The following is a 13,862-nucleotide window of genomic DNA, read 5'->3' on the forward strand; positions in this document are numbered from 1 at the left end:
CTCGCACTATGGCTGACTCGCGCTCGCGCTGTGACTGACTCGCACTCGCGCTGCGACTGACTCGCGCTGCGACTGACTCGCGCTCGCACTGTGACTGACTCGCACTCGCGCTGTGACTGACTCGCACTGTGACTGACTCGCACTCGCACAGTGGCTGACTCGCGCTCGCACTGTGGCTGACTCGCGCTCGCGCTGTGACTGACTCGCACTCGCACTGTGACTGACTCGCACTCGCGCTGTGGCTGACTCGCACTCGCGGTGTGTCTGACTCGCGCTGTGACTGACTCGCACTCGCAGTGTGGCTGAATCGCACTCGCACTGTGACTGACTCGCGCTGCGACTGACTCGCGCTCGCACTGTGACTGACTGGCGCTGCGACTGACTCGCACTCGCGCTGTGACTGACTCGCGCTGCGACTGACTTGCGCTCGCGCTGTGGCTGACTCGCGCTCACACTGTGACTGACTCGCGCTGTGACTGACTCGCACTCGCGCTGTGACTGACTCGCGCTGTGACTGACTCGCACTGTGACTGACTCGCACTCGCACTGTGACTGACTCGCACTGTGACTGACTCGCACTCGCACTGTGACTGACTTGCACTCACACTGTGACTGACTCGCGCTGTGACTGACTCGCGCTGTGACTGACTCGCGCTGTGACTGACTCGCGCTGTGACTGACTCGCACTCGCACTGTGACTGACTCGCACTGTGACTGACTCGCACTCGTGCTGTGACTGACTCGCACTCGCGCTGTGACTGACTCGCACTCGCGCTGTGACTGACTCGCACTCGCACTGTGACTGACTCGCACTCGCACCGTGACTGACTCGCGCTGTGACTGACTCGCACTCGCACTGTGACTGACTCGCGCTGTGACTGACTCGCGCTCGCACTGTGACTGACTCGCACTGTGACGGACTCGCACTCGCACCGTGACTGACTCGCGCTGTGACTGACTCGTACTCGCACTGTGACTGAATCGCGCTGTGGCTGACTCGCACTCGCACTGTGACTGACTCGCACTCACGCTGTGGCTGACTCGCACTCGCGCTGTGACTGACTCGCACTGTGACTGACTCGCACTGTGACTGACTCGCACTGTGACTGACTCGCACTGTGACTGACTCGCACTAGCACTGTGAATGACTCGCACTGTGACTGACTCGCACTCGCACTGTGGCTGACTCGCACTCGCGCTGTGGCTGACTCGCACTGTGACTGATTCGCACTCGCGCTGTGACTGACTCGCACTCGCACTGTGGCTGACTCGCACTCGCACTGTGACTGACTCGTGCTGTGACTGACTCGCACTCGCTCTGCGACTGACTCGCACTGTGATTGACGCGCACTGTGACTGACTCGCGCTGTGGCTGACTCGCACTCGCGCTGTGACCGACTCGCACTCGCGCTGTGACTGACGCGCACTGTGACTGACTCGCACTCACACTGTGACTGACTCGCACTGTGACTGACGCGCACTGTGACTGACTCGCGCTGTGACTGACTCGCACTCGCACTGTGACTGACTCGCACTCGCACTGTGACTGACTTGCACTGTGGCTGACTCGCACTCGCACTGTGGCTGACTCGCGCTGTGACTGACTCGCACTCGCACTGTGGCTGACTCGCACTCGCACTGTGGCTGACTCGCACTGTGGCTGACTCGCACTCGCACTGTGACTGACTCGCACTGTGACTGACTCGCACTCGCGCTGTGACTGACTCGCACTGTGGCTGACTCGCACTCGCGCTGTGACTGACTCGCACTCGCGCTGTGACTGACTCGCACTCGCGCTGTGACTGACTCGCACTGTGGCTGACTCGCACTCGCACTGTGACTGATTCGCACTCGCACTGTGACTGACTGGCACTCGCACTGTGGCCGACTCACACTCGCACTGTGACTGACTCGCACTCGCACTGTGACTGATTCGCACACGCACTGTGGCTGACTCGCACTCGCGCTGTGGCTGACTCGCACTGTGGCTAACTCGCACTGTGGCTGACTCGCACTGTGGCTGACTCGCACTGTGGCTGACTCGTACTCGCGCTGTGACCGACTCGCACTCGCGCTGTGGCTGACTTGCGCTGTGACCGACTCGCACTCGCGCTGTGGCTGACTCGCACTGCGGCTGACACGCGCTCGCGCTGTGGCTGACTCGCACTCGCGCTGTTTCTGACTCGCACCCGCGCTGTGACTGACTCACACTCGCACTGTGACTGACTTGCACTCGCACTGTGACTGACTTGCACTCGCGCTGTGGCTGACTCGCACTCGCGCTGTGACTGACTCGCACTCGCGCTGTGGATGGCTCGCACTCGCGCTGTGGCTGACTCGCACTCGCGCTGTGACTGACTCGCGCTACCACTGACTCGCACTGTGACTGACTCGCACTCGACCTGTGACTGACTCCCACTGTGACTGACTCGCACTCGAGCTATAACTGACTCGCACTGTGTCTGACTCGCACTCGAGCTGTGACTGACTCGCACTGTGACTGACTCGCACTGTGGCTGACTCGCACTCGCGCTGTGACTGACTCGCGCTCGCGCTGTGACTGACTCGCGCTCGCGCTGTGACTGACTCGCGCTCGCGCTGTGACTGACTCGCGCTCGCGCTGTGACTGACTCGCACTCGCGCTGTGGCTGACTCGCACTCGCGGTGTGTCTGACTCGCGCTGTGACTGACTCGCACTCGCAGTGTGGCTGAATCGCACTCGCACTGTGACTGACTCGCGCTGCGACTGACTCGCGCTCGCACTGTGACTGACTGGCGCTGCGACTGACTCGCACTCGCGCTGTGACTGACTCGCGCTGCGACTGACTTGCGCTCGCGCTGTGGCTGACTCGCGCTCACACTGTGACTGACTCGCGCTGTGACTGACTCGCACTCGCGCTGTGACTGACTCGCGCTGTGACTGACTCGCACTGTGACTGACTTGCACTCGCACTGTGACTGACTCGCACTGTGACTGACTCGCACTCGCACTGTGACTGACTTGCACTCACACTGTGACTGACTCGCGCTGTGACTGACTCGCGCTGTGACTGACTCGCGCTGTGACTGACTCGCGCTGTGACTGACTCGCACTCGCACTGTGACTGACTCGCACTGTGACTGACTCGCACTCGTGCTGTGACTGACTCGCACTCGCGCTGTGACTGACTCGCACTCGCGCTGTGACTGACTCGCACTCGCACTGTGACTGACTCGCACTCGCACCGTGACTGACTCGCGCTGTGACTGACTCGCACTCGCACTGTGACTGACTCGCGCTGTGACTGACTCGCGCTCGCACTGTGACTGACTCGCACTGTGACGGACTCGCACTCGCACCGTGACTGACTCGCGCTGTGACTGACTCGTACTCGCACTGTGACTGAATCGCGCTGTGGCTGACTCGCACTCGCACTGTGACTGACTCGCACTCACGCTGTGGCTGACTCGCACTCGCGCTGTGACTGACTCGCACTGTGACTGACTCGCACTGTGACTGACTCGCACTGTGACTGACTCGCACTGTGACTGACTCGCACTGTGACTGACTCGCACTCGCACTGTGAATGACTCGCACTGTGACTGACTCGCACTCGCACTGTGGCTGACTCGCACTCGCGCTGTGGCTGACTCGCACTGTGACTGATTCGCACTCGCGCTGTGGCTGACTCGCACTCGCACTGTGGCTGACTCGCACTCGCACTGTGACTGACTCGTGCTGTGACTGACTCGCACTCGCTCTGCGACTGACTCGCACTGTGATTGATGCGCACTGTGACTGACTCGCGCTGTGGCTGACTCGCACTCGCGCTGTGACCGACTCGCACTCGCGCTGTGACTGACGCGCACTGTGACTGACTCGCACTCACACTGTGACTGACTCGCACTGTGACTGACGCGCACTGTGACTGACTCGCGCTGTGACTGACTCGCACTCGCACTGTGACTGACTTGCACTGTGGCTGACTCGCACTCGCACTGTGGCTGACTCGCGCTGTGACTGACTCGCACTCGCACTGTGGCTGACTCGCACTCGCACTGTGGCTGACTCGCACTGTGGCTGACTCGCACTCGCACTGTGACTGACTCGCACTGTGACTGACTCGCACTCGCGCTGTGACTGACTCGCACTGTGGCTGACTCGCACTCGCGCTGTCACTGACTCGCACTCGCGCTGTGACTGACTCGCACTCGCGCTGTGACTGACTCGCACTGTGGCTGACTCGCACTCGCACTGTGACTGATTCGCACTCGCACTGTGACTGACCGGCACTCGCACTGTGGCCGACTCACACTCGCACTGTGACTGACTCGCACTCGCACTGTGACTGATTCGCACACGCACTGTGGCTGACTCGCACTCGCGCTGTGGCTGACTCGCACTGTGGCTAACTCGCACTGTGGCTGACTCGCACTGTGGCTGACTCGCACTGTGGCTGACTCGTACTCGCGCTGTGACCGACTCGCACTCGCGCTGTGGCTGACTTGCGCTGTGACCGACTCGCACTCGCGCTGTGGCTGACTCGCACTGCGGCTGACACGCGCTCGCGCTGTGGCTGACTCGCACTCGCGCTGTTTCTGACTCGCACCCGCGCTGTGACTGACTCACACTCGCACTGTGACTGACTTGCACTCGCACTGTGACTGACTTGCACTCGCGCTGTGGCTGACTCGCACTCGCGCTGTGACTGACTCGCACTCGCGCTGTGGATGGCTCGCACTCGCGCTGTGGCTGACTCGCACTCGCGCTGTGACTGACTCGCGCTACCACTGACTCGCACTGTGACTGACTCGCACTCGAGCTGTGACTGACTCGCACTGTGACTGACTCGCACTCGACCTGTGACTGACTCCCAATGTGACTGACTCGCACTCGAGCTATAACTGACTCGCACTGTGTCTGACTCGCACTCGAGCTGTGACTGACTCGCACTGTGACTGACTCGCACTGTGGCTGACTCGCACTCGCGCTGTGACTGACTCGCGCTCGCGCTGTGACTGACTCGCGCTCGCGCTGTGACTGACTCGCGCTCGCGCTGTGACTGACTCGCGCTCGCGCTGTGACTGACTCGCGATCGCGCTGTGACTGACTCGCGCTCGCGCTGTGACTGACTCGCGCTCGCGCTGTGACTGACTCGCGCTGGTGCTGTGACTGACTCGCGCTGGTGCTGCGACTGACTCGCGCTCGTGCTGCGACTGACTCGCGCTCGTGCTGCGACTGACTCGCGCTCGTGCTGCGACTGACTCGCGCTCGTGCTGCGACTGACTCGCGCTCGTGCTGCGACTGACTTGCGCTCGTGCTGTGACTGACTCACGCTCACACTGTGGCTGACTCTCACTCGCGCTGTGGCTGAATAGCACTATGACTGACGCGCGCTGCGACTGACTCACGCTCGCGCTGCGACTGACTCGCGCTCGCACTGTGACTGACTGGCGCTGCGACTGACTCGCACTGTGGCTGACTCGCACTGTGGCTGACTCGCGCTCGCGCTGTGACTGACTCCCACCCGCGCTGCGACTGACTCGCGCTCGCACTGTGACTGACTCGCGCTGCGACTGACTCGCGCTCGCACTGTGACTGACTCGCGCTGTGACTGACTCGCACTCGCACTGTGGCTGACTCGCACTCGCGCTGTGACTGACTCGCGCTCGTGCTGTGACTGACTCGCGCTCGTGCTGTGACTGACTTGCGCTCGTGCTGTGACTGACTCACGCTCACACTGTGGCTGACTCTCACTCGCGCTGTGGCTGAATAGCACTATGACTGACGTGCGCTGCGACTGACTCACGCTCGCGCTGCGACTGACTCGCGCTCGCACTGTGACTGACTGGCGCTGCGACTGACTCGCACTGTGGCTGACTCGCACTGTGGCTGACTCGCGCTCGCGCTGTGACTGACTCGCGCTGCGACTGACTCGCGCTCGCGCTGCGACTGACTCGCGCTCGCGCTGCGACTGACTCGCGCTCGCGCTGCGACTGACTCGCGCTCGCGCTGCGACTGACTCGCGCTCACGCTGCGACTGACTCACGCTCACACTGTGGCTGACTCTCACTCGCGCTGTGGCTGACTCTCACTCGTGCTGTGGCTGAATAGCACTATGACTGACGCGCGCTGCGACTGACTCACGCTCGCGCTGCGACTGACTCGCGCTCGCACTTTGACTGACTGGCGCAGCGACTGACTCGCATTGTGGCTGACTCGCGCTCGCACTGTGGCTGACTGGCGCTGCGACTGACTCGCACTATGGCTGACTCGCGCTCGCGCTGTGACTGACTCGCACTCGCGCTGCGACTGACGCGCGCTGCGACTGACTCACGCTCGCGCTGCGACTGACTCGCGCTCGCACTGTGACTGACTGGCGCTGCGACTGACTCGCACTGTGGCTGACTCGCGCTCGCACTGTGGCTGACTGGCGCTGCGACTGACTCGCACTATGGCTGACTCGCGCTCGCGCTGTGACTGACTCGCACTCGCGCTGCGACTGACTCGCGCTGCGACTGACTCGCGCTCGCACTGTGACTGACTCGCACTCGCGCTGTGACTGACTCGCACTGTGACTGACTCGCACTCGCACTGTGGCTGACTCGCGCTCGCACTGTGGCTGACTCGCGCTCGCGCTGTGACTGACTCGCACTCGCACTTTGACTGACTCGCACTCGCGCTGTGGCTGACTCGCACTTGCGGTGTGTCTGACTCGCGCTGTGACTGACTCGCACTCGCAGTGTGGCTGAATCGCACTCGCACTGTGACTGACTCGCGCTGCGACTGACTCGCGCTCGCACTGTGACTGACTCGCGCTCACACTGTGACTGACCCGCGCTGTGACTGACTCGCACTCGCGCTGTGACTGACTCGCGCTGTGACTGACTCGCGCTGTGACTGACTCGCACTGTGACTGACTCGCACTGTGACTGACTCGCACTCGCACTGTGACTGACTCGCACTGTGACTGACTCGCACTCGCACTGTGACTGACTTGCACTCACACTGTGACTGACTCGCGCTGTGACTGACTCGCGCTGTGACTGACTCGCGCTGTGACTGACTCGCGCTGTGACTGACTCGCACTCGCACTGTGACTGACTCGCACTGTGACTGACTCGCACTCGTGCTGTGACTGACTCGCACTCGCGCTGTGACTGACTCGCACTCGCGCTGTGACTGACTCGCACTCGCACTGTGACTGACTCGCACTCGCACCGTGACTGACTCGCGCTGTGACTGACTCGCACTCGCACTGTGACTGACTCGCGCTGTGACTGACTCGCGCTCGCACTGTGACTGACTCGCACTGTGACGGACTCGCACTCGCACCGTGACTGACTCGCGCTGTGACTGACTCGTACTCGCACTGTGACTGAATCGCGCTGTGGCTGACTCGCACTCGCACTGTGACTGACTCGCACTCACGCTGTGGCTGACTCGCACTCGCGCTGTGACTGACTCGCACTGTGACTGACTCGCACTGTGACTGACTCGCACTGTGACTGACTCGCACTGTGACTGACTCGCACTCGCACTGTGAATGACTCGCACTGTGACTGACTCGCACTCGCACTGTGGCTGACTCGCACTCGCACTGTGGCTGACTCGCACTCGCACTGTGACTGACTCGTGCTGTGACTGACTCGCACTCGCTCTGCGACTGACTCGCACTGTGATTGACGCGCACTGTGACTGACTCGCGCTGTGGCTGACTCGCACTCGCGCTGTGACCGACTCGCACTCGCACTGTGACTGACGCGCACTGTGACTGACTCGCACTCACACTGTGACTGACTCGCACTGTGACTGACGCGCACTGTGACTGACTCGCGCTGTGACTGACTCGCACTCGCACTGTGACTGACTCGCACTCGCACTGTGACTGACTCGCGCTGTGACTGACTCGCACTCGCACTGTGACTGACTCGCGCTGTGACTGACTCGCACTCGCGCTGTTTCTGACTCGCACTGTGACTGACTCGCACTGTGACTGACTCGCACCGTGACTGACTCGCACCGTGACTGACTCGCACCGTGACTGACTCGCACCGTGACTGACTCGCACTGTGACTGATTCGCACTCGAGCTATAACTGACAAGCACTGCGACTGACTCGCACTGTGACTGACTCGCACTGTGACTGATTCGCACTCGAGCTATAACTGACAAGCACTGCGACTGACTCACACTGTGTCTGACTCGCACTCGAGCTGTGACTGACTCGCACTGTGACTGACTCGCACTGTGACTGATTCGCACTCGAGCTATAACTGACAAGCACTGCGACTGACTCACACTGTGTCTGACTCGCACTGGAGCTGTGACTGACTCCCACTGTGACTGACTCGCACTCGAGCTATAACTGACTCGCACTGTGACTGACTCGCACTGTGACTGACTCGCACTGTGACTGACTCGCACTGTGACTGACTCGCACTCTGACTGACTCGCACTGTGACTGACTCGCACTGTGACTGATTCGCACTCGAGCTATAACTGACAAGCACTGCGACTGACTCACACTGTGTCTGACTCGCACTCGAGCTGTGACTGACTCGCACTGTGACTGACTCGCACTGTGGCTGACTCGCACTCGCGCTGTGACTGACTCGCGCTTGTGCTGTGACTGACTCGCGCTCGTGCTGTGACTGACTCGCGCTCGTGCTGTGACTGACTCCCGCTCGTGCTGTGACTGACTCGCGCTCGTGCTGTGACTGACTCGCGCTCGTGCTGTGACTGACTCACACTCACACTGTGGCTGACTCTCACTCGCGCTGCGGCTGAATAGCACTGTGACTGACTCACGCTGCGACTGACTCACGCTCGCGCTGCGACTGACTTGCGCTCGCACTGTGACTGACTCGCGCTGCGACTGACTCACGCCCGCACTGTGACTGACTGGCGCTGCGACTGACTCGCACTCACGCTGCGACTGACTCGCACTGTGACCGACTCGCACTCGCGCCGTGCCTGACTCGCGCTCGCACTGCGACTGACTCGCGCTCGAGCTGCGGCTGACTCGTGCTTGTGCTGTGACTGACTCGCGCTGCGACTGACTCGCGCTGTGACTGAGTGACCGCCCCGAGTGGTGAGGAGTAGGACTCTGTAGTTTTGGGCTTGGGCTCCAGTGGTAAAAGAGCTGTCTCAGTGGACCGCAGTTTTCACATCATCTTCTCCTGTGCAGTGATGGAGATGTTACCATTACCCGGACCAGTCCCAGCCAATTTTGTGAAACGTGATGGGAGGACGGAGACGGTGGCATATGTCACGATAAAGACGGCTGATGCTGTAAGTGGCGACTCGACTGTCCCTTTAACTGGAACTAACTGGGATCCTTTTTCAAAGAAGTGTCTCTCTCCATCGGTGCTGCCGACATATTGCACCATAAGAGAGGCACATCTCCGTGAAACCAGGGGAAGGGAGTTGGAGGGTGGGGAGGCAATCGCTTAATTGTGATCACAAGATGGTTTCCGCCCTCCCATTCCTGCTCAACGGCCTTCCCTTGAAAACTCCGTTCACACACTGGGATCTGAGATGTTTAAAATTCGGGGATTAGCATTTTGCTGAAGGAGCAGGCTTTTTTTTAAATCTGAGGACTGGGAATGTCAGGCGAGTGTTCTGTTGTGTCCCTGCATGTCATTTTTCTCTCTCCATTAAGATGAAGGAAGACTGTGAGGCAAATGCACTTGAAGCCCCAGAATACAAAAACGTTACAGATGTGCGGAAAGTGGTTACAGAGAGATTCTTCTGCACAGGAGGACAAGAACCTAAGGCTGAAGACATTTCTTGTAAAGGTATCTGGTTCACTGCTTTAAGCACACCACTGTGAGCCTGTTTCAGTGTGTGTGTGTGTGTGCGTGTGTATATATTTGTGTGCATCTGTATGTTCTCCTGTGTCTCTCTGTGTTTCTGTGCATGTGTCTGTGTGTGTGTGTGTGTGTGTGTTTCTGTGTGTGTTTCTGCATGTGTTAGTTTCTGTGTGTGTGTGTCTGTGTTTCTGTGTCTGTGCGTTGGTGCTTTGTACCTGTTTGGGTATGTGTGTGTGTCCTTAGGACTCTGAGCATGTGTGGCCCTTATGCCTGTGTCCCCTTGTGAAGGGTTTTGATTGAATGGATAGGGACAAACTGTTTCCAGTGGCAGGTTATTCAGCAGCCAGCGACGCAGGTTTAAAATAGTTGGCAAAAAAAACCAGCAAGGAGTTGAAGAGAGTGTTTTTCCACACAGTGAGCTGTTGTGATCTGAAATGCACTGTCTGAAAGTGCAGTGGAAGCAGATTCAATAGTAATTTCTAAATGGAAAATTGGATAAATACTTGAATAAGGGACTTAGAAGGTTATGGGGATAAGTGAGGGGTGGGATACTAATTGGATGGCTTTTTCAAAGGGCCAGCGCAGACACAAATGTGCTGTAAGATTCTGTGATTCTATGTGACAATTTCTTAAAAAGATTGCATTCAGTCGTTTCTTGGAATCTTGATTCGCAGGTGACTCAGGAAGTGCCTTGTTCATCGAGAAGAAACGGCGATTCATCCAGGTGTGTTTTATCATTCCTCCAGACCTCCCATTTCCCTACAGGGATGTGTTTATTTGTCATGTTGTTAGATGTTGTTAGCCTTCTTGAAGGGTTAGCAGTCTCAACCCTAAATCAGAGGTTGATGGATTCAAGGCTCACTCCAGAGGCTTGAACACAAACATCCAGATTGATGCACCCAGTGCACCGACTGAGGGAGTGCTGCACTACCAGGGGGTCAGGACTGAGGGAATGCTGCACTGTCGGAGGGTCAGTACTGAGGGAGTGCTGCACTGCCAGAGGGTCAGGACTGAGGGAGTGTTGCACTGCCAGAGGGTCAGGACTGAGGGAGTGCTGCACTGCCAGAGGGTCAGGACTGAGGGAGTGCTGCACTGTCAGAGGGTCAGGACTGAGGGAGTGCTGCACTGCCAGAGGGTCAGGACTGAGGGAGTGCTGCACTGTCAGAGGGTCAGGACTGAGGGAGTGCTGCACTGCCAGAGGGTCAGGACTGAGGGAGCGCCGCACTGTCAGAGGGTCAGGACTGAGGGAGTGCTGCACTGCCAGAGGGTCAGGACTGAGGGAGTGCTGCACTGTCAGAGGGTCAGTACTGGGGGAGTGCTGCACTGCCAGAGGGTCAGGACTGAGGGAGTGCTGCACTGTCAGAGGGTCAGGACTGAGGGAGTGCTGCACTGTCGGAGGGTCAGAACTGAGGGAGTGCTGCACTGTCGGAGGGTCAGGACTGAGGGAGTGCTGCAATGTCAGAGGGTCAGGACTGAGGGAGTGTTGCACTACCAGAGAGTCAATACTGAGGGAGTGCGGCACTACCAGAGGGTCAGGACTGAGGGAGTGCTGCACTACCAGAGGGTCAGGACTGAGGGAGTGCTGCACGACCAGACGGTCAGGACTGAGGGAGTGCTGCACTGTCAGAGAGTCAGTACTGATGGATTGCTGCATTGTCGGAGGATCAGTATTGAGTGAGTGCTGCACTGTCGGACTGACAGTACCAAGGGAGTACAGCTCTGTTGAAGGGGCAGTACAGAAGGAGTGGTACACTGTCAAAGGGTCAGTACTGAGGGAGTGCTGCACTGTCGGAGGGTCATTACTGAGGGAGTGCTGCATTTTGAAGGGTCATTACTGAGGGAGTGCTGCACTGTTGAAAGGTTATTATTGAGGGAGTGCTGCACTGTTGAAGGGTTATTACTGAGGGATTGCTGCACTGTTGAAGGGTCAGTATCAAGGGAATGCTGCACTGTTGGAGGATCAGTACTGAAGAAGCGCTGCATTGTCGAAGATTCAGTACTGAGGGAGTGCTGCATTGTTTGAGGGTCAGCATTGAGGGAGCACTGACTGTCGGAGAAGCAGTACTGAGGGAGCACTGCACTTTTGGTGAGACAGTGTTGAAGGAGTGCTGCACTGTTGGAAAGACTGTGCAATTCTAACATGTGCAGCCTCAGTGTGATGTAATTCTAACATGTGCACTGCTGTATTCTGCAGGTGGGCGTTGTAAGCTGGGGAGTGATCAATGTCTGCGATGCTGTGAAACCAGACAGACAACACGCTCGGGATTTTCACATCAACTTATTCAAGGTGGTGCCATGGTTAAAAAGCAAACTTACTCACATAACTTTCATAAATTAGGGAGAGACAGGAAGAGGCCATTCAGCCCCTTGAGCTAGTACCAGCAATTCAGTTGGGTCATGGCTGGTCTGTATCTTAATGCCTTCTACCTGCCTTGGTTCTTTAAGCCTTCCCCATATTCCTATCGAATTCTTTTCATCTTCTCAAACATCTCAGATAGACCAGTCTTTAACCTCTATATTTAAGGGAATACAGGCCTAATCTATGCAGTATGAAATGCAAAACCCTGCAGATGCTGGAGATCAGAAATAAAAACAGAAAATGCTGGAAAATCTCAGCAGGTCTGGCAGCATCTGTGGAAAGAGAAACAGGCTTAACATTTTGAGTCCATATGACTCTTCTTCAGAGCTAAAATGTTCCAAATTTGAGTCATATTGGACTCGAAATGTTAACTCTGTTTCTCTCTCCACAGATGTTGCCAGACCTGCTGAGTTTTTCCTGGACATTCTGTTTTTATTCCTAGCCTGCCTTCATATTTTAACCCTTTTGGTCCTGGTATAAGAACTTAAGAAGTAGGAGGAGGTGTCAGCAATTTGGCACCTTGGGCTGGCTCTGTCATTCGATAAGATCATGGCTGATCTGATTGTGGTCTCAACTCTACTTTCCTGGCTGCCTTTTATAACCCTCAATAACTTTGTCATTCAACAATCTGTCTAACTCAGCCTTGAATATATTCAATGACCCAGCCTCCACTGCTCACTGAGGATTCCAAAGACTAACAACCCTCTGAGGGGGAAAAAATCCTCCTCAGTGGGAGACCCCTTATTTTGAAACTGTGCTCCCTAGTTCTAGATTCCCTCATGAGTATCTGCCTTGTCAAGCTTCCTCAAAATCCTCTATGTTTCAAAAAGATCACCTCTCATTCTTCTAAACCCCAATGAGTATAGCCCTAACCTGCTCAACCTTTCCTCATAGGACAACCCCTTCATCACAGGAATCAGCCTAGTGAACCTAATCTGAACTGCTTCCAATGCAAGTTTATCCCTCCTTAAGTAAGGAGCCCAAAACTACACACAGTACCCTAGGCGTGGTCTCGATGTACAATTGTAGCAATACTTCCCTATACTTATATTCCATTTCCCTTGCAGTAAAGATCAACATTCTGTTTGCCTTAATTACTTGCTGTACCTGCATGCTGACTTTGTGATTCATGTTCAAGGATGCCCAGGTCCCTTCGTATTGCAGCATTCTGCAGTCTCTCTCCATTTAAATAATGTTCTGATTTAAACCATTATCATTCTGGCTAATCTGCACTGCACCCTCTCCAAAGCCAACATGTCCCTCCTGAGGTGTGGTGTACAGAACTGAACACGGTTACTCCAGATAGGGTCAAACCAGAGGTTTATACAACTGTAACATAAATTCCTCCCATATATATTCCAGTCCCTGGGAGATAAAGGCCAATGTTCAATGAACCTTCTTAATTTTGCTTTGTACCTGTTCACTAGTTTTTGTTTTGTGTTTTCTGTAGGTGAGTCTTCAAAATCCCACTGTTCCTCCACAGTTCCTTGCTTCTCACCGTTTAGAGAATACTCTGATATTTGCATCTCAATCTGCCATAGTTTTGCACACTCATTTAATCGATCAAATCTTGGCAACTTTTTGCTTCCATCTGCACTATTTACTGGGCCACCTAAGATGGTGTTATCAGCTTACTTGGGTATATGGCTCTTTACTCTTGCATCTGTGCCATTAATATATAACGTGAAAAGCTGTGGCCCCTGTACAG

At 56.7% G+C, this 13,862-nt stretch overlaps 1 protein-coding gene across 1 annotated transcript in view; it reads left to right on the forward strand.

Moving 5' to 3' along the window:
* The window catches only part of LOC121291772 (complement factor B-like), a 453,969-nt gene extending 440,107 nt beyond the window's left edge, over window positions 1–13,862 (forward strand). Inside the window, exons 13-17 of the mRNA XM_041213313.1 lie at window positions 9,171–9,274; window positions 9,645–9,780; window positions 10,470–10,519; window positions 11,990–12,082; window positions 13,605–13,862. Coding sequence (XP_041069247.1) covers window positions 9,171–9,274; window positions 9,645–9,780; window positions 10,470–10,519; window positions 11,990–12,082; window positions 13,605–13,829 — 608 coding nt within the window. The 3' untranslated portion in view covers window positions 13,830–13,862. The remainder of the gene's footprint in view (window positions 1–9,170; window positions 9,275–9,644; window positions 9,781–10,469; window positions 10,520–11,989; window positions 12,083–13,604) is intronic.

Source organism: Carcharodon carcharias, chromosome 19 (assembly GCF_017639515.1).
Source record: "Carcharodon carcharias isolate sCarCar2 chromosome 19, sCarCar2.pri, whole genome shotgun sequence".
Taxonomy (NCBI): Eukaryota; Metazoa; Chordata; class Chondrichthyes; order Lamniformes; family Lamnidae; genus Carcharodon; species Carcharodon carcharias.